Below are 25,179 nucleotides of genomic sequence, written 5' to 3'. Positions count from 1 at the left end.
AATAAGCTCTTAAGTGCCAGGAAATATATTGGATAAAGGTTCTTCAATATTGTCTTTCTTCATCCCCCAAAATGCTCCTACCTCTAGTTCTAGCACCTTTTACTAGACAGGTTTCCCCTTTGAATGCCCAACAACTATGCCTTCAAATTCTCATGTTTTTGCTTACATGGTAGTGCTTTTTTTGGTTGAAATTTGATGAATTCTTGCCTATTTGAGGGAAAAAATGCAGATACCCTGAGAAAATTTCAAGAAGTCATTGTTATGCAATTCAGAATGTTATTCCACTTCACCTGATATTCCAAGCTTCCCGTGATAATATCCAAGCACCACCTAGAGTAATGAGACCGGCATAGCATTACTCACAGCAAAACGTGTTCTCTTCTGCTATGGTGGGAGGTCATCTGCCACACGTGCAGAGCATAAGAAACCAGTAAGATGGGATTTTCTGTCAAGAGAATAATACCTTCTCCACCGTAAGTAAAACATTGCATCTTGCAAAATGCTTTGAAAGCACTGTGTTCAGAAATAGTACTCTCGTCTCCACAAAATCATTCCAGAGTCAAAATTACGTTTATCAGGGATCTCTGACACATCAACTACACAAATCAGAGTAGACATGATACAGGAATAATCTTTTCATTAGCACAGCTGGGTGCTGATCCACTGAAGGCTTCTAACAGTTGGACTAAGGCCTTCAATCTCTACCCAAAGCAACTAACAGCCAGTGAAGAGCATGAAATATGCTAGAGTTTTCTCTCCAGTATTTTCCCTTCTCAGAAAAAATCCTCTGCAACAAGAGCTGTACTACCAGGCTGAGATGCATTAAGGTACGGAAGAAACCTTGCCATTCCTTTCTATCGCGCCTCTATCAGTGCAATACCTGATTTCTAGATAGGCGACTTCTTAGACAAAGGGACAAAAGTTTAGCAGATGTGAAGTGGCTCAGTGATGAAAATTTCCTCCCTATTTGTTTTAATTTAGCAAGGAACAAGAAAGAAAAATAGAGTCTCTCTAAAGCCAACTGTTTGTTCTACTCTGCAATAGCAAGAGTTTCAGAGTATAAAATAATACTTTCTCACTTTCAAGAAAACTGTTGGTAGAGAATGGGAAAAAAATGTATATCTAAAGACCACATAGCAGTTTCCAGAATTAATATTTTGCTGAGTGGAAGAACTACAGAAGGGTAAGATGAGAACACCATTCTCAACTTCACAGAAATGATTTATGAGTTGATACTGAAGAATTACTTTATTCTTCTATTTTCCACTACTGATATATTTTCCCTTTCAACTAATTAAAAAGCTACAACTGAAGACCATACAGGGACAGCAGCAGCCCTTCAACTCCAAAGTTAACTTTAAAAAAAAGAAATCCCATGCTATATAAAGATTTCAAAGGGAACGTTACATAACGTAGAATCTGCTAAGTGGGAAGAAGTTGTACTAAAGAGAACCATCACTCCCCTCAGTATTCTTAAGACCTGACCTGTCCTTTAACTGAAGTTACCATACAGCACTTTGAAGAGTTTCTTTTCCTTTTCCAGAGTGTCTGTGGCAGTGCCAAGCTTCTCAAGAGAGACAGCCTAATAACAATATAAAAAAAAAAAAATGCTGTCTTCCTCTGCAAATAAAGGTTTTGATATTTTCTTCTTTGATTTTGACCCAATCTGAACTTCTCTATTTCTTTAAAGTAAGTAGCCTTCACTGGAGGAAAATGCAGCATCTAAATTTAGAAGTATGTATCTCAGGTATCAGCAAAGGGCTTCAAAACAGAAATTGGAGCAAAACTTTTCAAAGCTGTTGGTTTTTCTTTTTTTTTTCTTTTTCTTCTTTTCTTTTTTTATTCTTTTTCTTTTTTTTTTTTTTTTTTTTTTTTTTTTTAATCATGGCTTAGGAGATCCCTAAGCACTCTGAGTTTTTAGGAAAACAGGAAGGAGGTGAATTTGGTTTTATGCTTTAAACTTTAGAAACAGACTTCATAAAGAATGACAATCACCTGAACCTGCATTTGCTGTATATATTAGAAACAGCGACGTTTATAAGAATTGATGTTTACATGGATCTGGATTTAGGTTTCACCTGCTTATGCTCTCTCTGGTTAGAAAGCATAGTGACTTTGCTACCATTAAGAACACAGGGTATAAGGAACACTACAGAAGAAGTCAACACACTGCTGCTGCTGCCAGTAACTTATACTCTAGGCAGATCCAGAAGGAAATTTTCTTTTAGCTGACAAATCTGCCTGCAACTGCGAAGTCGCTAGAAGCATCTTTATTCTACAACTTGCAGGAAGATTTTTTTTTTTTTGTAATATCCAAATTACTAAGGGCAATTGAGAAGAAAGGTGTGCAGAGCTCACTGATTAGCTAGTTATCTAGAACACACTAGGTCTGTGTTCTGTCAGCAGCAGTTTTCACAAGTTGCTTTAAGCTTCTTGTATGAACTGTGCTTAGTACTAATTAAGTAGATACAGCTTGTCTGAACTGCCCTATAGCCCATTTAATATTTAGCTATCAGTTTCATCTTCCTTTTCCCCCACCTCAACCAGCATTTTGTTTAAGCATGGAAAGAGTTATGGAACATAAATGGTTAGTAAAATAGCTAGGAAATTGCTTAGAAGAAACTTTAAGGACATGAAGGGAAGCGTTGGAAGAAAAGTAAAGCGGCACATCAGATATTTAGTCAAGGAAATATTCTGTTCACACATCATTCCTTGCAATTAAGTGGTAGATTGCTTGCTATACTTTCCTAGTGAAAATATGAAAAAGACAAATATATTTTTAGAAGTACTGTATGGTTTTGAGTTACAGCGTGCTGCATATAACCAAATTCAGCTCACTGTTTATTATTGCTGCATTGTACCCTTGTATTGACTAAGAAAAATATAAATAGCGCATAAAAATCCTAAAGCTAGAGCTTAGGATCTACAAAGACCTCCCTAAGACATCTCCTGCTCTCCTCTACTTACACCCATATCCTTATCTTGTAAAGCTTTACAAGTCTCCACAAGTCTGCAAGGTTTAGATGGGGATCAGCCTTTTTCCCTGACCTAGCACCTGGGCCCTCTCCTGCCTATGCCAGGCAGAGATTGCAGCACCCTCTGCTTTAGAAACCTTGTATCTTGCAGCCACCCCATCAGTGAGATGCAGGGGAGGTGGCTTTTAATTTGTTGATTTGGCAAACGACACCTCTCCCCTCGACCCCAGCTCTCAGTGTGTGGATGCTGGCAGAGGAATCTCCCACCTTAGATCCTATGCTGCTTTTGTGCACATCCCAGTGACACCAACAATTCCCAGGTGAAGCTCCAGTCGCATACTGGAAGCAATGCTGTGTCATACAGCAGCAGCCCCTCATCAAGTATTTCTTGTCTGCCTAACAGCTTACGGAAACATTTAGTCCTGATCAGTATCCTTTAATACAATCCTTTAACACAAGTGACCCAGGAACAGTTGGGTCACTTGGCATGAGAGCTGAATGCCTCCATTATTATTTCCTTATTGGCACAAATCCATGCATGCTCATCTGTGGTCCTCTGGGAACAGGGCTACATCTAATTTGAGAGTATGGTCAGTGAAAATTCAAAGGTCAGGATTAAGGTTGTTGACAGAACCTCAGCTTCAAGCATCTAAATTACCAGCAGTGCAAGCCAACCCATGTGCACAAAGCCAAACTGCCATAATGTTTGTTTAAATTAAAAATGGCCTTTGAAATGAGTAGGAACGCATCTAGAAAAAAGCATATGAGGAGGTGTTGTGTTTGTTTATTCTTAATATAAGTTTCTGAAGTATCACGTTGATTTTTCCGTATTCTTCTTAAAGGCATCTTCTGCTTTCTCCTCCCTCTTTTTTCCCCACAGATCTCTTTATTTAAGAAAATGAAGTGTTCAGTAAATCAGGACAATTCAAACTAAACTTTTCTAACCCTGGCCCCCAGGAAACAGGAGTAACATGCATCTTTGCCGTACATTTCATCATGTTTTTCATGGTTTTGGCTCAACTGGATTTGTGTTTTTATTACAGGCACATTTCATCCTTTCCCTTTCTCATATCAAAATAAAAAGGTACTCAGTATTTTGTTTGATAGCTCTGGAAACTATTTAACAGCAGTGCTGACTCATGAACACACATTTCCTTTTTTTACTTGAAGTAAAGAAATTAAATACCACTGAGACTGCTCTATAGCAAAAACCCAAATAAGCTGGGAGAGAATGAAACTGCATTAGGCTATAACGTGCTAATATGCTTTCAAGATTCAGCCAAGCCTTTCTTCACGCAACTGCGATAAATGCTGGCATATTCTTCTGGCAAGTGAAGTTAAGTATTTTGGCATGTTTGCATCTTTGCTAGGTAGGTATTTAAACCCATTAAAGAGGAAAAAAGTGGTCTAAGAACTGGGGGCAGGGGGAGCAGGGCCTGCGTTCAGAGCATGTCTGTTAAATTCACTGTTACACAGCCCTGAGTTGGAGAGAGCCCAAGTCTCTCTGAAGACTACAGTTGAATAAAAAATGGTATTTTCTTTTAACAGTGGACTTTTTTTTTTTTAAGGTTTTTGCTTTATTTTGTGTTTCCTGTCTGCGTTTCTGATAATATTTCCCATTCCCATCCCTAAACTTAAACCCTCAGTGGCTTTACAAAGTACAGGGGCTATAAGAACAGGAACAAAAAAAAAAAAAAAAAAAAAAGCCTGAAATGTTTTGATGTTTAGATGTCACAGAACTTTCAGTAAAAATACTTTTAATTTCCCAAGGGATGAGTTTCCCATCAAAGACTTCACTTCTGCTATTTTTCCAAATGCCCTCATCATCAGCGTATCTGGAACAAATTGTATTGCTTATGTACACCAAAGAAAAGGAATACAAAAAGTGTAACAGAGTTTATTGGTAGTCTTCCTGAGTTAAGGAAGGTGACATGAACATAAAACAAAAAATGATTGTATTTCACAGTGGTTTGGAGGTGAGTTCATACCCTTCCTTCATGCTTCTCTGATATCGGCAATTATCTGAGAAGGAACAGGCTGATGTGCTGATATGTTACAAAAATAGAAATGCCATACCTAATTTTAAGATACTCCGAACATATAAAAGAATTATGTTCAAAGCAAATACAGCTATGTAGTGAAGGAGAACAATGCTGACACCACGTGGAAGAAAACGCTGCTGCAAACTTGAGATGCTTGAAAATCTCAGAGCTGCAAGTCTTCGGTTAAGGTAGTGTGGTAAATTTTAAAACATCAGAGGAAGACCACGTGCATCCTCTGAAAGTGGAAATGTGTGTTATCCTAATGTATACACTGCCTGATTAATTATAATCCTCTTCCTTGTAGTGTGGCTGACACCTTAGTAAGCAAAGCAACCAGCTGCCACTCTGAACACATCAGGTAGGAATTGCACTAAGACTTCTTAATCTGTAATCAACACAAATTCTTTGAGTCTGTCTATGGTAGGGGTTTTTAAAATGCTCTGTTCACAACAAAACTTAAAAGTAGGCCTTCACAGACTAAGAGGTAACAAAGGTGAGTCTTTACTACTGCTTAGTTTGTTTCTGCACAGCAGAGCACCTTCAAAATGTTTTTCCCAGTCAGGAAAGGCACGTGTCAGTTTTAGAACACTTCTCCTCTCACACACTTCCTGCCATTACTGAATGACAGGCAGTGAGCAGTGTTATCAGCCAGTGTGATCACTGGAGCTCTATTATTGTATTGTTGATTGCACTAAAGAATCACAGGCCACCAGTTTGGCCAGCTTCCTTCTTAAATGTTCCAGCTGCTTGTTACAGTAAAGCACTGCTGACAGTGTGCTTCATGGCCCACGTAGCACACCTTCACCTGCTGACATCCGCTCCTGGTACAGCTTTACCAGCCAAAAGAGAAGTGAAAAGAAAAGAAGCAATGTAGATAATGTGGGTAGGAGGGAGGTGACCAGCAAAATGAACTAAGGCACACACAGGACTCACTACGTTCACACCTAAGTGCAACTGGAAGTTACCTTTACTAAGCAAAGAACTTCAGTGAAAGAAAAACATCGAAATCTCTACCAATTTAGAGTAAGGGAAAAGTGCTAAGAGCCACAAATAGGAATTGGAACTGTGTTCCTCTACCAAAGAAGAATTTCATCAAGACACTTCAGTCTAACCTGGAAATTTGAGTTTACTGTATCATAAGATCATGTTTGTTCTGTTTTTGAAAGGTTCCAACTGATTTCAAAAGCACTGTTATGGGATTATCAAAGGAAAACATCAGTTGAGTTATTAGCTGTCCTTGAAATTGAGGGCAGTTTATCAGGGAGACCACAATTTTTTTTTTATGGCAACTTCAGATGAAAGTGGGGCACCAATTCTTTTTTTTATTTTATTTTTTTTTAAAGAAATGGGTTAATGCTGAAACATCCCCTCCCTCTTTGAAAAAAAGGCTAAAAGTCTGATACTAACAAAACTCCCTAGACCACAAAACCCTTCCCCCCCCCCCAAAAAAAAAAAAAAAAAATCAAATAGATAGCCTCCATAAAATATTTAGCTCCAGTGATCCCAACCAACTCCTAACCACACTGCATAGTTTCAGAAATCCACTCTGATGTGTCTGCGGTCTTTCTGCAGGTCTAGGAGAGTGCCCTGCTCCCCTTCCCCAGCCACCGGAATCTCTGTAATCCCTTTACAAGGGGGTTCCATTATTGCAGGCAGAAGCTACATGGAAACCAATCAAGAGTCCCTGCAGCCTTGCCAATATAAAGTGAAGCACGCATAAAGGACAAAGAAAAGAGAAAACAAAGAAATGAGAGTTATTTCCTCAAGGTGTAGGCTTTTTTCCCCAATTAATCCTATGCTTTGACGGGATGCAGTGGCTTGCACACACACCAAAAGTCATGCTTCTCTGTTTGTAAAGCAAAGGCAGAGTACTTAATTCAAGCAGCATTCTGTACAGAAAGGAGATATGAAAAAAAAAATACTCCAAGACTAGATGTGAAGAGTTCTGTAACCATTTTTTAAACCAGAACATAAGATTCAGAATTGATGAGGGCAAACAGCATGACAAATTGCTATTAAAAAGGTTTGGATCGTAATTTAATTAGCTTAACTTCTATAGTGTAATCTTGCACACCTCCAACACAGCTACCAATATGCTTCAGGTTAAACGGAGTTGTCTAAAGAGACCCCAGGTCAAAACAAACATTACAGTGTCTAGCCTCTTTAAAAAGTGATTTAAACCAAACAGGGAAATCAGCTCAGTACCAGTGCAGTGTGTGAGCTAGGACAGAAGACTATAGAACAGCTTTAAATGCTAATGGATATTAGGATTTAAAAAACAACTAAAACCACACACCACACAAACACCACCACCAGCAGGATTTTACAGCCTTACATTGTCATTACAGCAACGGTCAGGAAAAAGGACAAACTAAAGCCACATGGTAGCTTGTAAGCATCTTTTAAACAACTGTCTTTAGATGGAATAGGTGGGTATGAACAGTCTCCTAGCCAGCCTGGGATACTAGTTCTGATCTATTAGACAGGCAGCTTTCTAAAATCTGTAAATTCTTCTCCCAAACAGCCAGCCTGAATCGGCCTACAGAGGTAGAGTAGGTGGGATGACTCCTGGCACTTCTAGGTATCCTAAGAGCTATGATCAGGAACAATCAGTCATGTTCATCTCAGGCTACAAACTACACAGCTGCCTATTAAGCTTATGTCAGCTGTATTGCATGCTTGCCAGATCAGTATGACTTTTATTTGCTCAAGCTCAATTAATTATAGTGGCATATAAAATTGAAGTGAAAAATATACTGGAAAAAAAGCACCCCAACAACGAAAAAACCTCCTGAATTAAGTAGTCCAAATGCAAGTATCAGCGTTACTGCTTCAAGTTATTTCATGAGAAACAGCCAATAAAAGCAAGTTTAATTTCCAGGAAGCAACAAGGGATCTGAGCCAGGCTTGCCATTTCACTTTCTGCTTGCTTTGCTGGAACTAGTTCATGCACGTTGAATATGTTTAGTTTGTAAGCCTAACTTTGATGTTTCTCATTTAGTGGACTTTCAGCAATTGTTACATTATGAAAGATGAAGAGTACCTATCCAATGTGCTGGATTTCCTGCCAGAAATTACAAAAACAAGATCAACCACAGAACACCGAATTCCCTTCTCACCATAGATGGGATTTCTTTCATAAGCTTACCTCAGAGTAGGAGAGTGCCTCATGGCTATGCCTTGTCTGGGGTTTTATTAAAGAACTTGAAAGGATTTTTCCAGCAGAATTCTTTCCCACATCACCACAATCTCAAACAGACTGTGACATTTTTGCAGAATTACAGGGAATTAAGTTGCTTTTAAAACAAAAGTATTGCAATAGAAAGCCAGAAGGCCTGACTTTGGGCTTTTCTAATACCTTTCCAATCTCCTTTAGTCGCTGATGCTTTTTAATCGGTCTAGTTTTGTGAACAGAAACATTATATAATAGGATTCCTAACATTTTGGTCTTGCATACTCATTTGCAGGAATCCCCAAAGATGGTAGTGGCATAAGACATGTGAGGAAAAGTAGAGGTGTGGGCTCCAACATAGTCTCTATGTCAAACGACCCCAGTTTTAGATCTGGGACCATGTCCTATATCACAGGATGAATATTTCATAAACATCCTTACATCAGTGTCTTCTGTTCTCTGTACCTACAACTGAACAGGATTTTTTTTTTTTTAAGAAAAACTTTTTAAAGAGAGGTTCCAAGAAGCACAACAGTCCCAGTATCCTGCTTTGGGATATATAATATGCTCTAAATACAGTATTTGACTTTATAAGTTTCTTTTTTTTTTTTTAAACAGAGATACTTGAAGAAACTTGAAGATACTTGAGCAGCATGAGCTATAATTACATGCAACGCAAGTCTTTTTCATAATCCTTCACCTGATCTGGCACACTTCCATCAATCTCAACTGCAAGGATGTGTAGTATAACTTCATCGTAAAGTATTAGACTGCAGTTCTTGTTACTACGTTCCCCTCAAGTTCTTTTCTAAAAATCAATTTCAAGTTAAGCAGTTAAGCAGCAATGATACATCACATCCTGAAAACAAGACTTACATTGACCCTCTCCCTAAAGCAGCAGTAGTCTACCACACTTCTTCCACTAAGAGATTTTTTGACAAATACGGTAAACAAAGAAAAGTACTAATATTGTTTTAGAAAAGAACATACCCAAGAAAAAGGTGAAACATACTCAGCATTTTCAGAAAAGATGAGAGGGGGTTCACCATTGTGATTTTGCTCTTCTGCATCATCTACATATAGCAGTGCAGTAAGAAGTGTTTCACTTGAGGAAACAATCAGCAGCTTTGGTCTAACAAAGTTCCACATTAAAATATCTAAAGTGGAAAAAGTTAGTATTTTTTTCTTGACCTTTTACTTTTAGATTTGCCTTTTTTTTCCATAATCACAAATTTCAAGACTTATGTTTCCCCTCTAGCTTGGGCATACAATGAATACTTAGGCTGCTGGCAACGAGGTATAGTCAGTCAGTACTCACACTATGTATAAGCAAATACATTTCCATTTGTAGGTTACAACCTAATGAAGCACTTTTGATTCCTTGCTGAATCAATTAATGTAACTTTCTTACCTGAAGGCCATCTGCTTGACTCAGTGAGAAACCAGGGTTCAGATCAACAAAAAGCTTCTCATGGTGTTGAAGCAAATACAGCAGGAGGCCGTTGTAAAGCCTTTGTTCTTCACAAGCCGAGGGACTGACAGGGATTCTAAGGGAAGAACAAATGGATTCAGTTTTGGAGCTCTCATACCAGGGGCTAGCGATGCGAGTAGCCCCCTTGTGCCCGAAATAATTCACCAACACAGCCAGCCAGGCAACTGGATAAAACAGTGTTCCAGGCTCATTGCCAACCAGCAATTGTTGGGACAAGAATCATCTCCACTTGGTGGGGGTCACAACATTGGGAACCCCACAGTGACAGAACCCCAGTTTGCTACACTGGTTCACATCCCATTGAATCTTTGAAGCAGTGCAACAAAATAGCTAGAACCTGGCAGTCTGCCATGAAGTTCACAAAAGCAAAGACAAAAAAAAAAAAAAAAAACAGAAGCCTGCCAACCTGCCACCACTCAGTGGCACAGGGGCTGGAAGAGTTGTTTTGCTGTTCCAGCTTAGCTTCTGAAGGTGAACTTTGAAGGCTGGAACAATATCTTATTACGAGAACTGCCTTGAAATAAACATAGATAAGAAACTGTTACAGTGTAATAATTTGTAATTTCACAGACTTCCCATGCTTCCCTTAGCAGATTTTTTTTTTTCCTTTTTTAATATGTAGTAGCTTCATTTGTACTATCCATACAAGTAGACTAAATCAGAATCATTTAATCAAAATAAAGAGATTCATCTCATTCTGTGAAGGGACTGCGTATGCCCCCTGTGAACCATCTGCAGGCTTGGAGGACCTTTGCATATGAATTTTGTCACCTATTCCAGCTTCCCCAGAAATGCTGCGTCAACTCAGGTCCACCCAACACAGTATTAAAAATTAAACACTTAATGACCTCTGGAGACTAAAGAGGAGACATACATATGCACCAGTCTTCTGTTTGCTAAATCAGTACATTCATTCTTCATTTGCAATTTTAAAGTACAAATATATGCACTGGGTCCAGTTCAAGTGCTTTCATTCACATTCTCATTTTGTAAATCTACATTTGTTTCTGTGAGAACTCAAGTTTGGGCTCCTTTTAAAAAAGAATGGTTTAAAGAAGAGTTATAGACAGGTATGACCTAGATTTACAGGATAATCTGCTGTGTCATCAGTTCTTTTTCAGGATTGAGTAACAATTCTCCATCTTGGATTCCTCCTCTTCTCAGGACAGACTCAATTTCTCAGAAGTAAATAAATAAATAAAATCAAGCATGGCTTTTAAACCTGGTTAACTGAGCAACAGCCTTTCTGGCATAGAGTAAGCCCAAGAAATCACTCAGAGTTTACCCAAACATTAACACCCTCAACTCAAAAGCCATACAAGCAATCTTTTCAGATTTTTTTTTTTTTAAATCTTCTTTAACTTAAACATTTGTTCTCTAATTCATCCCTACCAACTGTTAACTCCCTGCTAGCAAGGCGCACTCCACAAGTTGTTCCTGAAGATAAACAGCTCTCTCTGTATTTACTGGGGCCCACTTTCCCTTAGTAGCAGCCTGTTTTGGCTGCTCAGTTCTCAAGTCAGCTTAACACAAACCAAACCTGTACTCTAGGATGTGACCCTACAGCTGACTCCAAATATCAATATCTGCTCATCTGCAAATACTCACGGGTGGCAACATATGGGTATTCCAAATATAGAAAGTACATTTTTAGTTTCCTCTGAAGCCACCTTCCTCTTTGAGTTTCAATTAATTCTGTAAAATAAACATTTCCTGCCTCTTCAGATACTTCTGCTTCTAGCAGAAATCCTGTAATCAGGCTGACAATAGGGGAGCTGTGTTCACACAATGCTGAATCCAGGAATATATTCCTAGGAAGAGCATAGCTACTGAGGTATATTATGCATTTCACCATAAAAACCCTGTAATCAATTGTAGTATGAATCAAACACAGGAGAAAACTAACAAATAAGAAAAAACTGAATCTTGACCATCAGGAATCAACGATGGTTTCCTTGAGAGAGCCTAAATCTTTCAAAGTCGCTTTGCCACAAAGTGCAAGCTAGAAAAGCCATACAGTGCTTTGCCTTGGTTGTGTTCAGGAGATCTGCAAAAGTTCCTTGCTGGCAGAGGCTTGTGTATTAGACTTTCTGTAAATTAACAGGAAGAAAGAGTCAAAGTGAGTAGCTGTAAACAGATACCTGGCTAGCATCCTTACACACACACTCAAGAATTGCTTACTGAGGATAACAGCAGAAATCTCTTTACCAAGAGAAGGCGTAAATAAAATTGTACCTGTAGAAATCTGAGAAACATTGGTCAAACCTCAGATAAAAGCAACACTTTCTCCTCGGCACTTAGAGAGACTTGCAAGACATGATACAGCTCACAAGGAGGACGAGGAATGGCAACAGAAATAAATAATTCAGAGGATGAGCAGAAAGAATTCACCAGTAGAAGGTGACGGAAGAGTAGATTTTAGCACAGAAAGTCTAGGGAGCAGCCAGCCTGACAATTCACCTATGAGCTATGTTTGGGGCTCCTTCACCTACAAGGAAGTTAGGACATGAAAGTTCCATAATACAGATGCTAAGACTGAAGTTCCAGAAGATAAGAAACAGGTGCCAGGTTCCAAATCTAAGAGCAAAGCAATCTGAAAGATGCTGGTGGAGCAACCTCATAGTGGTGAAGACAGTCTCACAGGTGAAAAACAGCACAAAGGAGAAAGGTCAGTAGAAGAAACCAGAAGGAGGTGGTTTGCAAAGGACACTGAGGTAAAAATAAAGTGTTTTACAAAGTTACACTTTTTCTGAAACATACCATCTTTTCCTCATCACGTTTTGGGTCCCATCACTCTGAATAGGGACAGGAAGCAGATATATTACTACTATTATAACAGAATAATTCCTGTATGAAGGTGATTTCAGTCAAATGTTCAAAATAAGCAGCAGTAAGTTAAGGGGGTTGTAACAGATTAAAAATATAGAAGGGACATCTTATTTAAAATTCAGTTTTTAGACAGTGATACTATTTTCTTAGCATTTAAAATTCATGGCAAAAGGAGGTTTCCTGTGATCCTGTAACCAGGCTTCCAATGTTATACCTGTGATAAGGCTTCTATTTGCTATTTGCAATTAGTGTATTTACTAACTGTGAAGCACTGGCAGTTTAGGTTAGTAAGGTGCAATCAGCAGCAAGTTTTATATTCTAATTTTGTGTCCCCAAGGTCCATGTGTTCCATATTCCAGCTACTTTATATTCAAGTTCAGTCACTTCAGTGAAACTATGAACATGACAGGTCTCCACAAATAAAGCGTCAACAGATTGAGACAGGTGATAATCACAGAGAGAATTTACACTTGAATATAAATAGATGAAAATTTTAAGTAGAAAGGTTTATAAACAACCCAAAGCAAAGGCAGGAAGAAGTAACTGCACAAAAAAAAGGCAAGTACCAGAATGCACGCAGAACACTTAACATCTGCAGTGAGTTAGCACCAGAACTGTAGTTAATAGTACATCCAAGAAATAATAGGTTACTTCCAACAGTGGCACAGGGTATACATTTCTGCAGATTAGAACCAGAATTGTCCTCAGCATTAGACTTTAATTTTTCTCTTATAAAGGAAAATACAAGTGGTTTGGTCTGAGTCTTGGAGGCCTTGGGTCACTCAGAAGCAAGGGGTACAGCAATCTCACTGAATGAAAATGCCAGTTGCAAGGTTCTCCTCACCACCCATTTATTAGAAAGGTGATGATTCGTAATTGCAGAAAGTCACTCTCCACGGACAGCACTACTTACACACTTTACAAAAAATGATTTCCAGACTTAATGTTTTTTTTCTCTCCCAGAGATGGTGAGCTCAGAACGATTACATAAAGCTGGAGTTAATGTTCATAGGGTAGTTATAGCTTTTATTTATGGTAGCTGTGCGGTCTTGACAAATAACTGGCAGAGATTGTTTCCAAGGCTTCTCAGACAGGTCACTTGACACAAATATTTAGTTTAGCATTAAGTGCACTCTTAAAACAAAAACAAAACAAAACAAAAAAATAGGTGCATATTCAGAAGTAGCTGGATGATCTCCCAAAACAGGCTGGGGTACTTAAAAACAAAAACAGTTCATCAATCAAAAGGGGAGTCCACTTGAATTTTCTGTGTAGATTCAGAAATCAGCGGGCATACATTCAGAGAATTTGAGACCAGAAGTAATAAAGTATACTCGTGCACATGCATGCACCCAAGCTTCATGTGATGGTGAAGGGGTCTAATGTCAGGAGAGTGACAGTCAGTGCAGTCCTTGAGATAGCATAGGTCTAAGGGCTGGATTTTTGATGAAGGCTTTTTAGCGTTAGCCTTTTACCTATTTATAAGCATCATCATGCAACTAATCCAGATATTGGGAGTAAACCTCATCTGTCTGCACTCATTTATTGATTTCAGCATGCAGATGTTAAGGGTTTTTATTGTGCAACCGCTTTGTTCTACAACTGAATATCCTCCATAATGAAACCTACTCTCACAGGAGGGAACGGTGTAAGTCCTGTCACACTGCACACCGTTAGGTTCATCTCTCCAGCTGTACTTTTGCTAAGAAGTAAGGTTCTTTTTATTCATATCACCTGCAAAGGCTATAAGCTGGTACATCTGGTGATAAGCCTACAGAGCAGTTCAGCAGACACAAACAGAGCTTTCTGAAAACAGCAGCAAGGTTTATGAGCACAGTTTCCCAAAACAAAGCCTGTCATTGATTTCTAATACAAACGGTACCAATTTTGCTGATTTTATCCTTTTAAAAAACTTCCTCAGCTTGAAACACACACCAAAAAAAAAAAAAATGGAGAACAAGGTGTTTGTTACTGTATAGAAAACTCTGATTGTTAATGCTTAAATTTTGCAAATTGGTAATTTGCTTGTAGTTTACATCCAGCTAGACTGATCCACTGAAACAAAGGTTTACAAATCCTCAGATAGGTATGAACACTATCACATTTCTGTATCAGTGTGACAAACAGGATGAAGCACTAAAACATTTCAGTTTCTTTGGAAAATCCACCGTCACAACATTCTAGGCTGTTTCCTCTCACCACCTTGACTTACCTGACGTGCTCTCCCACCTTTCATTTTAGCATCCAGGTATGTGTCCACGCTCCATCATCCCAAACACACCTTCACCAGCTTCTGCATTTACCTCTTGCAAGCTCAGCTGGCCTCTGTTCACATTTCCATGTGCATTTTAGTGGCACCAGTATATCCAAAACTTTCCACAAAGGATAGAATGCATTACTCCTCTACTTTGGTAGAAGAGACTCTGATATCAAGTGCCATTACAAGGTCAAAATCAGCCTTAGCATTTCTGAATCGGTGCTCTCACTAAGTAGCCTCTACAGCCATGCATGAAAACAGAAGAAATTCCCATTGAACAGCTCTCTAGCCCTCATACCTCTACTTTTTAGATTGTTTCTTACTTGAGGCCCTGCCTGTAAAGAGCCAACCTAACAGCGCCAAGTTGGTCAGCCTGATCAGAAACCGTTCACATTAGCCCTTAATACTGCACATAACATTTAACTTTCAAAATGCTGTATTTAGATTGGTTGCACAATTATGATGGGAAGCCTTGTTTTAAAGCGTGATCAAGTAGTACTGTTTAAGACAGGTAAATAGATACGGAATACACACTTGAACAGAGCAGGTCCAAACACAATGGCTAGGTTCTCCAGAGTCATGAAATTCACTGCACTGTATGTTGCTATCTTTAACAGGAAAGCAGACAGGAACTGCAGAAGGTTTTGATGGGCTTCAGGCAGGCAGCTGAGTAACTGTCTCAGATTCTTTATGCATTCTGTTGTGTGGATTTTGTGCTCTGTAAAAAAAGAAAAAAAAAAGTTATTCCATAGATGTTCCTAATAATAACATGATTTCATCATAGATACTATTATAGATCTGAGAAAGAGGGACGGTTTTAAAATATTTATTCTTTACTTTGCTCTAATATATGTTCTACATGAAGAATTTCTACCCTAAATTTGGAAAACTATTTTCACATATTAAATATTTAAGTACTGTGGATTTTCCAAATACTGGGTTTTTGTATACTCTGGTTTTGCTATTCTTCCTGTTAGGACAAAAGCACTTGCTGCTTTTTAATGGAGTTATGGGCAGTAGCCATGTCTGTGAATCCTTAAAGCTGCCTTTAAGGATGTTAAAATATTATCAGCCTTGATTCTCCCCAGAGATTTGACACGCTGTATGATTCTCATTACAAGGAATAAGAAATTGTACCCTTCCAGCACCGCATCATCTCTGTTTCCTGACTAATTGGTAGCTCTCAGTCTCAAAACATTTGTGCTCTACAAGCATGCAACTGTACTTACACAAGAGATGCTTAAAAACCTAAATTGGGAATACTTTGCATTTCCTTGATTCCCATTCTTCAAAGAAGAGTTACAAGGTAAAAAATGGCTTCACAAAAAACTCTATTTGACCAGCAGTTCAAAATTAATATGAAAAACTCTCCTGGATATTAGAACTGAGATAGCAGTACTGCTCAGTAACTGGCAGTTGATGCTCAAATTTGCCATAGATCTCCAGGACAGGACACATCTGCATAGCTTCAACATTGTGAATAGCGAATCACATCCTAAAGGGCAATTCTAGCCCTAAAAAACACATTCCATAAAGGTCAAGACTCATGTTGCTCAACATATTAATGAAAAGGGGAGGGAAGGAGGGAGAAAAGAAAATAGAAATTAAAAAAATAAAAAATAAAAAAAAAGAGGATTTCAGCAATACTATTCAGGGTAGTCAAAACAAGATGATTGCAAAACTCTGTAGAAGGATCTTTCAGCTTACTGTTTTCAGATCTGATGAAAGGGACTTCGTTGTTTTTGTTGCCTTTTTTTTTTTTTTTTTGTAAACGTGTACATAACTCAGAGTCCAGCAAATAAAGTTTGAACAAAAGCAGCCTGCAGTCTAACCCGCAAAACCCACTTATTTGTATGCAAATACCTGAATCAGTTATCACTCAAAATCACTTGGCCTAATTGTCTGAAAGCATCAGTGGTAGGGTTTTATTTGGTTTTACACAATTAAGACCTATAGACAAGAACAGGGAACTAGTCAGCATATTGCTATAGGTACTCATTCTGGCTTTGAGATGTAAACACTTCATGCCATTCCACTCACGGTTGCCAATAAAACAATAGGACAACTAGTAAAAAGTACTGAATAAGAACAGGGAATGGAAAGGCTCCTGTATAAGGGAAGATGAAATAGAGAGGGAGGCCTCAGCTTGGAAAAGAGAGGAGTGAGGCAGCAGATACATAAATGCATGAACAGCACTATGATGGTGATTAGATTAAAAATAAAAATGGTATCTCAGTAAGTGGTAAGGCACCAAATTTTAAAAGAAAACATACAAAGGATCATTCTCAAAGAATACAGATCAGAGGACTGGATTGCAGAATGCCTTACAACAGGATATCGTGTCCAAAAGCTTTAATGAGTTTTAAAAAAAAAAAAAAAAAAAAAAAAAAAAAAAAAGACTATAGACACTTTCATGGAAGACTGGTCCATTAAAAGCAATCAAACATCAGTCTAGGGGTTAAGGAAACTGAAACCACTGCTTACTACAAAGGTGCTATGAACACAGTATCATTCACTGTCAGAGAAAGGACAGAATTTTGGAAGGTATCCATTCCGTACCTTGGAAAGTTTTTAGCAGGCCACCACAGACATTGTCTGGAAAAACAGCCACTGGCAGTTCTTTTAGAAACAGTTTCAGAAGGCTGGCTACAGAATCAACATCTCCATGATTAACGAGGTCTACCTTTTCTCCTTGATTGTACTTTTGCTTCAATTCTTTGACTTTATTCACTGAACCACTGATTCGAAATATACCAACATGCTGCAGACCTGCCCAAGAAGAAATACGAAACAGTAAGCAACAGCTGCATCATCATACCTGTGTGAAGAGAAGTGGATCTCAAAAAGCATGAGCTCCTCTACAAAAGCACAGTAATTGTAAAACTAGACCACGAAACTGCTGAGTAGTTACAGCTGAAAAGCCCTGCTTAAACAAAAAACAACAGACCCAAGCAGACAAAACATGAACTTACCAAATACTTCTAGGTACTCCACCATCTGTGTGACGAGAAAAGGGACTCCACATTGTGTTGCATCCTGTATGAGAGCTTCCAGAGGAACACCAAATGTTCTTCTTTCTCTGTCAGTCTGTGCATCCGGTGAGACTTTACTTGTTGTGTGCCTGACTTGAACAGAAGATAATGATTTCTGGGGAATAAAAACAGATAAACGGTAAGAAAAAGATTTTCACACACACACACTTTTGTTTTTTAATTAATAAAGTTCAAGGGTTTACATATTAGGTTCAATTATCGTCCTCATTAAGGCATCCTCATGCATATTTTACCTCCACTGCATGTCCTAAAATGCTAATATCCTTCTTCTGTAGAGATAAGACAACCTACAGTGGGGTAAATCCTAACAAAACCTATACATAGCTACAGTCCCCTCAAGTCTAAAATCCAGATCTCCACAGATCCCCCACCTCCAGCACCAAAAAAACACAAGCTGTGACCACAGAGGCTTGGCTTTGCCCTCCGCACAATCCCAGCCCTTCGTGCAGCTGCCATCCCAGGCCTGCTCGGGCGCAGGGACAGCAGGCTGCTCTGTTAAAACCTCAGGACCTCCAAACCATGACACATTTACTTCACATATGTGCACACTAATGTGTCTGGACCATTCACAAAGTGAAACTTTTTTTTTTTAAATGCAATTATAGAAACCGCATGTGTTAAGAGGCAGACAACGCCGTGCACAAAAACCACGAGGCAATAGGGGTCCAGGTCAGGGCAGGTGCCCTGTTAAAGGCAGGCAGGGGCTGCGAAACCCCTTCCCCAAAAAGAGCTGACTGGTGCTAGGGCACAGCTTTCTCATCCCACCTGCCCAATCCACTAAGAAAATTTAGGGAAAAAAAAAAAAAAAAAAAAAAAAAGGCAAGATTAATGGTGCCAGAAGAGCAATTTAAGCAGCAGCCACAGCACGAACCTGGTAAAGATTTCCCGCCTCTGCTCATCATATTTTTCTTTTTTCTTACCCTGATAACCGATGCAAAAAACGTACAGAAGAAATCATGAACAAAATGCAGCTGGAGCTGTTTTTTTCTTTCTGTCTCGTGAGGAGGCGGAGGCCACCCAGGGCTGAGAGGGTGAGGAAAATGGCGCTGGCTGAGGGGTCTGTGAGGAGAGGGCGGGGCTGCCCCCACCGCCTCGGGAAGGTTCCGGAAAGTTCTGGCGGCCACACCTGAGGGCTCAGCGGAACCCCTCAGGGGCTGGCGGCATGTGGAGGGGACAGCCCGCAGGCATTTTACCCTGCGGCTGAGGCATTTCCAAAGTTTTATTGACAGAAAGGCCTATTTATAATACAAAAGTAATGAAAGAAGAGTACTCCCAGAGCAAGCAGCAGCTTACTTACGTCTTTTTGCTTAAATTGAAAAGATTTTTAATTTGCCCTACTTTTTTTTTTAAATGCAGATCCAAGTCTTACTGCTTCCAGAACTGAATTCTCTGATTTCTGGTACTGTTTGGCATAAATTCTTTAACTGTAAAAATCCAAATACAGCTTGCATTTGAAAAGCCTTGCCGAGCAGTGACACAGAGGCGTTCAGCCTGTCTATAAAGCCAGATGCTGAGCTAACACATTTTCTGCAGTTTCCACACTGAAGCACATACAACTTTTGTACATAACTCACAAATAAAGAATGATCTAATAATAAAAGCCAGCCAGAGATTCAGCAAGGTAGTTTAAAATACAGAAGAAGGTGAAAGGACATGAGCAATAGGTTTAGATATCATGTGAGGCCCTAAAAGCAGGACCTCCTTCAAAACTGGCTGCTGAGAAGAGCAACGTGTCACAGCAGCAACCATTTTGAGCTCCACAAGACTCTTACTACTTCTGCATTCAAATCTAGGTGGCCACAAGTCACAAGCTTAACTTAAGGCCCTGAAAGTTGTGTTCTTTACTTATTATCAGTCAGGGTATATTCACAGTCGCATACAAGAGGACGCTATTTAAAGGGTCGGACATTTTACACAACACCATGAAAGCAGAAGTCCAACTGTGAGATATCCAGATTTAAAAGCTCGTACCAGTTCTGCATTATGAAGATTTAAACAATATACATACTTCATTTTAAGGGCAGATTCTAATTTTTTACAGCACCATCCCAACATATTCTAAAACTAACCTTCAATGTTTTTATTACTACATTTCCTTCTGGAAAAAGGAAAGACTTTCCTACCAATTTGTAGCTGACTTGCTATAGAAAAAGCTGTTTTTCAGCTCATAAAATGAACACCTTCAACACAACGCCACAAGCCAGAACTTGACTTGGCTGTATTCAGCCTTGTTGCCATGGCAAATGCACACAAACACACACAGACTGAAAAATTTAAAACTTATTCTGCTCTTTTAATGCATAAGCAAGCTTAGAACTTGATAATAATGCTAAAGCATTAATAATTGCCAAAAAAAAAAAAAGTTTAAAAAAATACAAAAATGTTTTAAAATACAAGTTGTAAGATTTTTTAAAATAGAGACTTCTAACACATCTGGTATTTTAGTGTAAATACCTCTTCTTAACCTCTTCAGATGCAACAGTTGGGTTGAGAAAAGAAGTGCATCTTCCTCAGAAAGAATTAAAGACATGAGAGAGACGCAAGAAGCCAGATTTAAATTCACTTACACAAATTGAAAGGGAAGCACTTGCTCCCATGTTAGACCACGGAGAATATCGGTATTTCAGCTGTGCTGCTCAGAAGATGCCATCACCTTTCTTCCCATTATAAATTAATGCATTCCAGCCAAAGCAAACCGCAGCCATTGGACTGTTCCTCTGTAATTAACTTATCATAGTATAATTGCTAAGTATCATCATAATCAGCAGTTTCACTCCAGAGTCTGTCCCAGGTAGAACATAACTCCTAGCAGAGGAGGAAAGATTTTCTTTGTAGCCAACACTTGCCACCAGAGTCATATTGCAAAAGTTCACTATGTGTTACCATCAAGAGATGTTTCCATAGTACCACAACACAATGGCACAGCTTCCTGAAAGCACACAGATCACACGTTTGATATGTAGTTTTGAGCAGCTTCTTTCAATGCAGGTTTGAAATTATTCATATTACCTGCTGTCCACGCTGCCTGCCACCAGTGGTAAGTCCAATATGCTGAGGTGGCCCACAGCACACAAATGGTATAAATATATAATTATGTAACACCTGCACAAACATTTTGGTAAACATGAGGAAGGATCCAGCCAGATTTTGATATCCAGAAGATGTAGATACTGTTAAGATGTAGATACTTATGTTACAATTCTTTCAGATGTAAAGCCTCTCCTACTAGGTAAATCACAGTTAAGCAGTTAATGTTGCAATTAAATGTAACAGATTCTTAACTCAAATTCAGTCAGTTTTCTAATGGATACATTAAAAAAAAAATACAGTAGCTTAGAGAAACTCCCCTGGTAGGGTACTACAACAGGAGTTACTCTGTCAGCACACCACAGTGATGGTTCAACACAGATGGTACCTTAGTAGAGTGAATACCACTTAGAAAATAATACAGATTTTTAGCTCACTTACCTCTCCACATGATATCACAATGAAATCCGGAAATGCTTTGTTTAAGGATTTCTTGCCCTATGATTTGAGGTTTCCTTGCCCAGCTGGAGTGAGATGAGAGTGCACACAGGTGAGGGCCTTGCTTTCGTATTAGTACATGCCCACCACCACCTTCACCCCCAGGTGTAGCAAATATACCCCCAAATGCATACTAAGCAGGGTTCGCATTTTGACAAAAATTCCTCGCTGCCCTCACCTGCTCTGCACATGGGATGGATGCCACCTTACCCAGCAACCCAGTCTCCCCCAGAACTACAAGAGAAGGAGGGACCTCGTAATGGCTACTTGCTGGTGTACACACAGCTGAGCAGCCCAGCCTTGTCACCAGACATATTCCACCTGGGCCCATCACCACAGCTGCAATAGAGGGGCCTCAACCCTGCCCTGAGCCCTCCAGCATAGCCATCCTGTGAAATTACCCACTTCATAGGTAAGCTGGTTCAAAGGCACTGGGCCCACAGGCAGCATCAAGGCTGATGGTGCTGCACCCCCAGCACCCTTTGGGACAGACAAAAACACAAGGCACTCAGAGCCACCAGCTCTCCAGCTAACTGTGCCTGAAGGCTGACGGCAATTTGCTCTCTACATAAAATATCTCACACTAACCCTGTTAAAAAAAAAAATAAAAATAAAAATCCCCAAACAACTCTTCGCTCCCTACCACACAGTATGTTTCTACTCCCTTCTTATTAGATTTCATAAGAATCATCCTGCTGACACCTTGTTCCCCCCTGCTTCAGCTGAACGTGCAAACTCTAAGTAAATACCTTTTAAAGCAACAAATTCCCTGCCTGAGCAGCAAGCACTTTTTTTTTTTTCTATTGGATCATCACAGCAGTAGCAGCACAAACAAGTCAGCAGTGACTACAATCGGCCACTTGGTCTCTGCTGCTCCTCTAACTGCAATTACTCAAGGCTTTGTTTCCAAGGCTTGCCTGCTGAGTTCAAACCAAAATGCAGTGAGGCTTACATAAAATGGAAAGATATTTTGGTTCTGAAGAAAGCCTGCAGCAGCTAGAGGGCACACGAGGCGTGCTGCAGAGGTGGTCCTGCAACCCTTGCTGCAAACACAGCAAGGAGACCTAAGCCCTGGGCAGAATTCTCCTTCCATGCAAAGTAACACAGTTCAGAGAGATTTCTCCATGTGTTGCTGTTGCACGAAGAGCAGCAGTGACGGACATGACAAACAAAACATGTAACTGCTTATACCGTGCAGCTGCAGTTCAAACCCTTGCTGGTCACAGTGAATTTCTGCAGGACTTTGGCTGCATGACTGTGACATGTGGTACCCTAGGAAGCCACCCTGACTTCAAGGGCCATCTCTAAATTAAACCCAAAACTTTTGGTCTCCTAACACCCTGCTACCCAGAGGAAGGCTTGTGAGAAAAGTCAGTGCCCTGGCCTGGGTGGTGCGAGGAGGCTGGGGAAACATCAGGGGTTGCCTTGGTACTCTTAGCGGGGGTATGGCCTCCAACTACTAACAGGGCTGGCTTTTGAGGCCTGCTGATTTCTTGATAAGATAGAGGAAAAATAAACATACAACAATAAATATAAAAGGAAAACATAAAAGTTTCATTTTCTTCCTTAGATTTTTTTTGTAAAGAAGCATTAGAAACAACAGGATCCCTGTGGGAGAGGGCAGAGGTAGCTGTGGTAAATCCACTGTCAGCAGCAGTAAAAACAAGCAAAACGATAGCAGCGAGAACAGTAACTAACTGAAGTTTTATGCTTCATTTCAGTTTTCTTTCAAAACTGCAAGCAGCCTGTTCTGCTGATCTAGTAATCCGCATCTCAGCTTCAGGAGTCTCAACGCAGCCAGACAAAAAGGAAAGAAAGCCCTTCTTGGTGGGCAAGAGCCGCCAAGCCAGAACGCGTGCCTGCGGAGAGGCCGCAGTGGGGATGCAGCTCAGGCTGTCCTGCCACGGCTCGGGTCCAGCTGGAGAGGCCGCGGTGGCTCTGGGTTAGAAGTAAACACAGGGGAGGGCAGCGTGGCTGGCCCCAGCTGAAGAGTAGCTTGCAAACCACAGGCTTTGAGCATGGGATGCTCAGGATCAGAGGAGCACCATGGGGCTCAAAAATAAACACATAAAGCTTGACATGAACCAAAGAAATTCAACCCAACCACAACTGTTAGCCAGTGCTTCCATGACATGATCCTCATTAGCTAGTGACAATTCAGCAGCTTCTCAGGGGTACTTGGTCACACAATGCCAGTGAAGGATCAATACTATACGCTTCTCATTGGAAGCACTGTCCACCTAAAAATGCTTGTGTTTTGGTCACGCTGCTTGTGAATCAGCACATGCACCCAAGCTGCAAGCCCACAGCTGTGAGCCCCATGTTAGACCATGTGCGAGCCGAGGGAGGTGGAAAGGCACTGCGAGGAGGGAGCACAAGAAGCTGATGGCATAAGCAGGGGATGCAGGACTCCAGCATGGTCTGTCTGGCCATTTTTACCACACTGTTTGTTTTGGGTAGGGATCTCAGAAAAGTCACTTTCATATGTGGGGACACTATTGCTCTGACTTTGCAATTCATATAGCTTTTTAAAAATAGGATAATATACCATGACAGGCACACAAAATCATGGCAGCATCCAGCAGTGTGTGATCTCTTACAACTGAGAGCTTCAGCAAGTATGACTGGAAATGCTAAAAGGCCCTAGCGATTTGCCTGAACAGAAGGAAAACAGAAAAATTACAGTCTACTGCTTGGCTCAAAATCTTCAGAACTGTCCAGTTCAGGAATGCATTTTTCCCTTCTTTATGTAATATTTTGGGAACAGCATGAACCCTTGCTAGAAGTGTTATGATGCAACAGTTACACCATCTCAGGCTTGACGACTCCTGTGTCCTTACCCCATAAAAGTATCCCTGAATTATCACAGAAAACATTCAGGGCCAGATATACACAGATGAGTTTCCATCAGATAAATCTGTCTTACAGGCTTCCAAAGCAGGTTTCATTGCCACCCTTGACATACTGCACTTGCCTATTTTATTCCAATGCATCATGAACCACTTGAAACTGAAAAATGAGTACATTATGAAAAATCACACATTTCAAAGGTAATTAGATGGAGCTAATGTAGAAACTACACTGGATCTCTCAAACAACAGAGAAATGAACCAAGTGTTAGTACAGACAAAGGATGGTTGCTGCATATCCTCCATCACAGTATTTTGACTACAAAGCATGTCTACTCACCAAGCCAAATGATCAGAAAGGAAAATTTGCTGTGCTGACAAGAACATAGCTCTTCCCTGTTGCTACATGCATTGCTTTCAGTGTGCTTATGGGGAGAGTACACAGGCCACAGTTCCTCCTTCCAGGCCAGCTCATCAGCTGCCAGCAGTGTCTCCTCTAACAGCTTTATTTCTGCTCACACCTGATCGGGTGGTCTCCTCAGGATGCGGATGCCTGGGGCAAAGGCAGGCATGTCTGCACGGTGAGGCCAAGCACAAAGGAACTGCCCCCTTCTCCATCAGCCAGGCACACACCACTCCAGCGCTGTGCCTCAGCAAATATCTCCTGAGTCATGGCAAGGCTATTTATTACTGTAGACGCAGCACTACATTAACCCACCTGGCAAGCTTGCAGTTGCTTCCCTCTATCTGCACCCATCTCTGGCAGTGGATGTGTTGGTGTCCTGCAGTGGCTCAGCAGAGCCTATTTCCAGCAGCTGAACTACAGGCATGTGGAGAACTGTCCAACGAAACAGCAGGAGGCACGTGTTAGGACTGCTTGCTTGCTTCCCTAGCTCACCTCCCCCACCTAAGCCCTCCAGCATCAGCTTTCTTTTAAAGGCTTTGAAAAACCATGCAGATAAGTGCGTGTTTCTTTGGCAGTATT

The 25,179-nt window shown here is 40.2% G+C and overlaps 1 protein-coding gene across 4 annotated transcripts in view; it reads right to left on the bottom strand.

Moving 5' to 3' along the window:
* The window catches only part of FAM13C (family with sequence similarity 13 member C), a 124,739-nt gene extending 99,799 nt beyond the window's left edge, over window positions 1–24,940 (bottom strand). For all 4 annotated transcript variants that reach the window (XM_082764539.1, XM_082764540.1, XM_082764541.1 and 1 more), the window contains exons 1-5: window positions 24,913–24,940; window positions 17,740–17,914; window positions 17,327–17,536; window positions 15,302–15,485; window positions 9,601–9,736 (exon numbers count right to left, since the gene is read on the bottom strand). In XM_082764539.1, the coding sequence (XP_082620665.1) occupies window positions 9,601–9,736; window positions 15,302–15,485; window positions 17,327–17,536; window positions 17,740–17,764 (555 nt within the window). In that variant the 5' untranslated portion in view covers window positions 17,765–17,914; window positions 24,913–24,940. The remainder of the gene's footprint in view (window positions 1–9,600; window positions 9,737–15,301; window positions 15,486–17,326; window positions 17,537–17,739; window positions 17,915–24,912) is intronic.
* Window positions 24,941–25,179: the final 239 nt, after the last annotated feature.

The sequence above is a fragment of the Aythya marila genome (assembly GCF_965140915.1).
Source record: "Aythya marila genome assembly, chromosome: 7".
Taxonomy (NCBI): domain Eukaryota; kingdom Metazoa; phylum Chordata; class Aves; order Anseriformes; family Anatidae; genus Aythya; species Aythya marila.
This window is presented reverse-complemented; position numbering and strand designations above follow the sequence as displayed.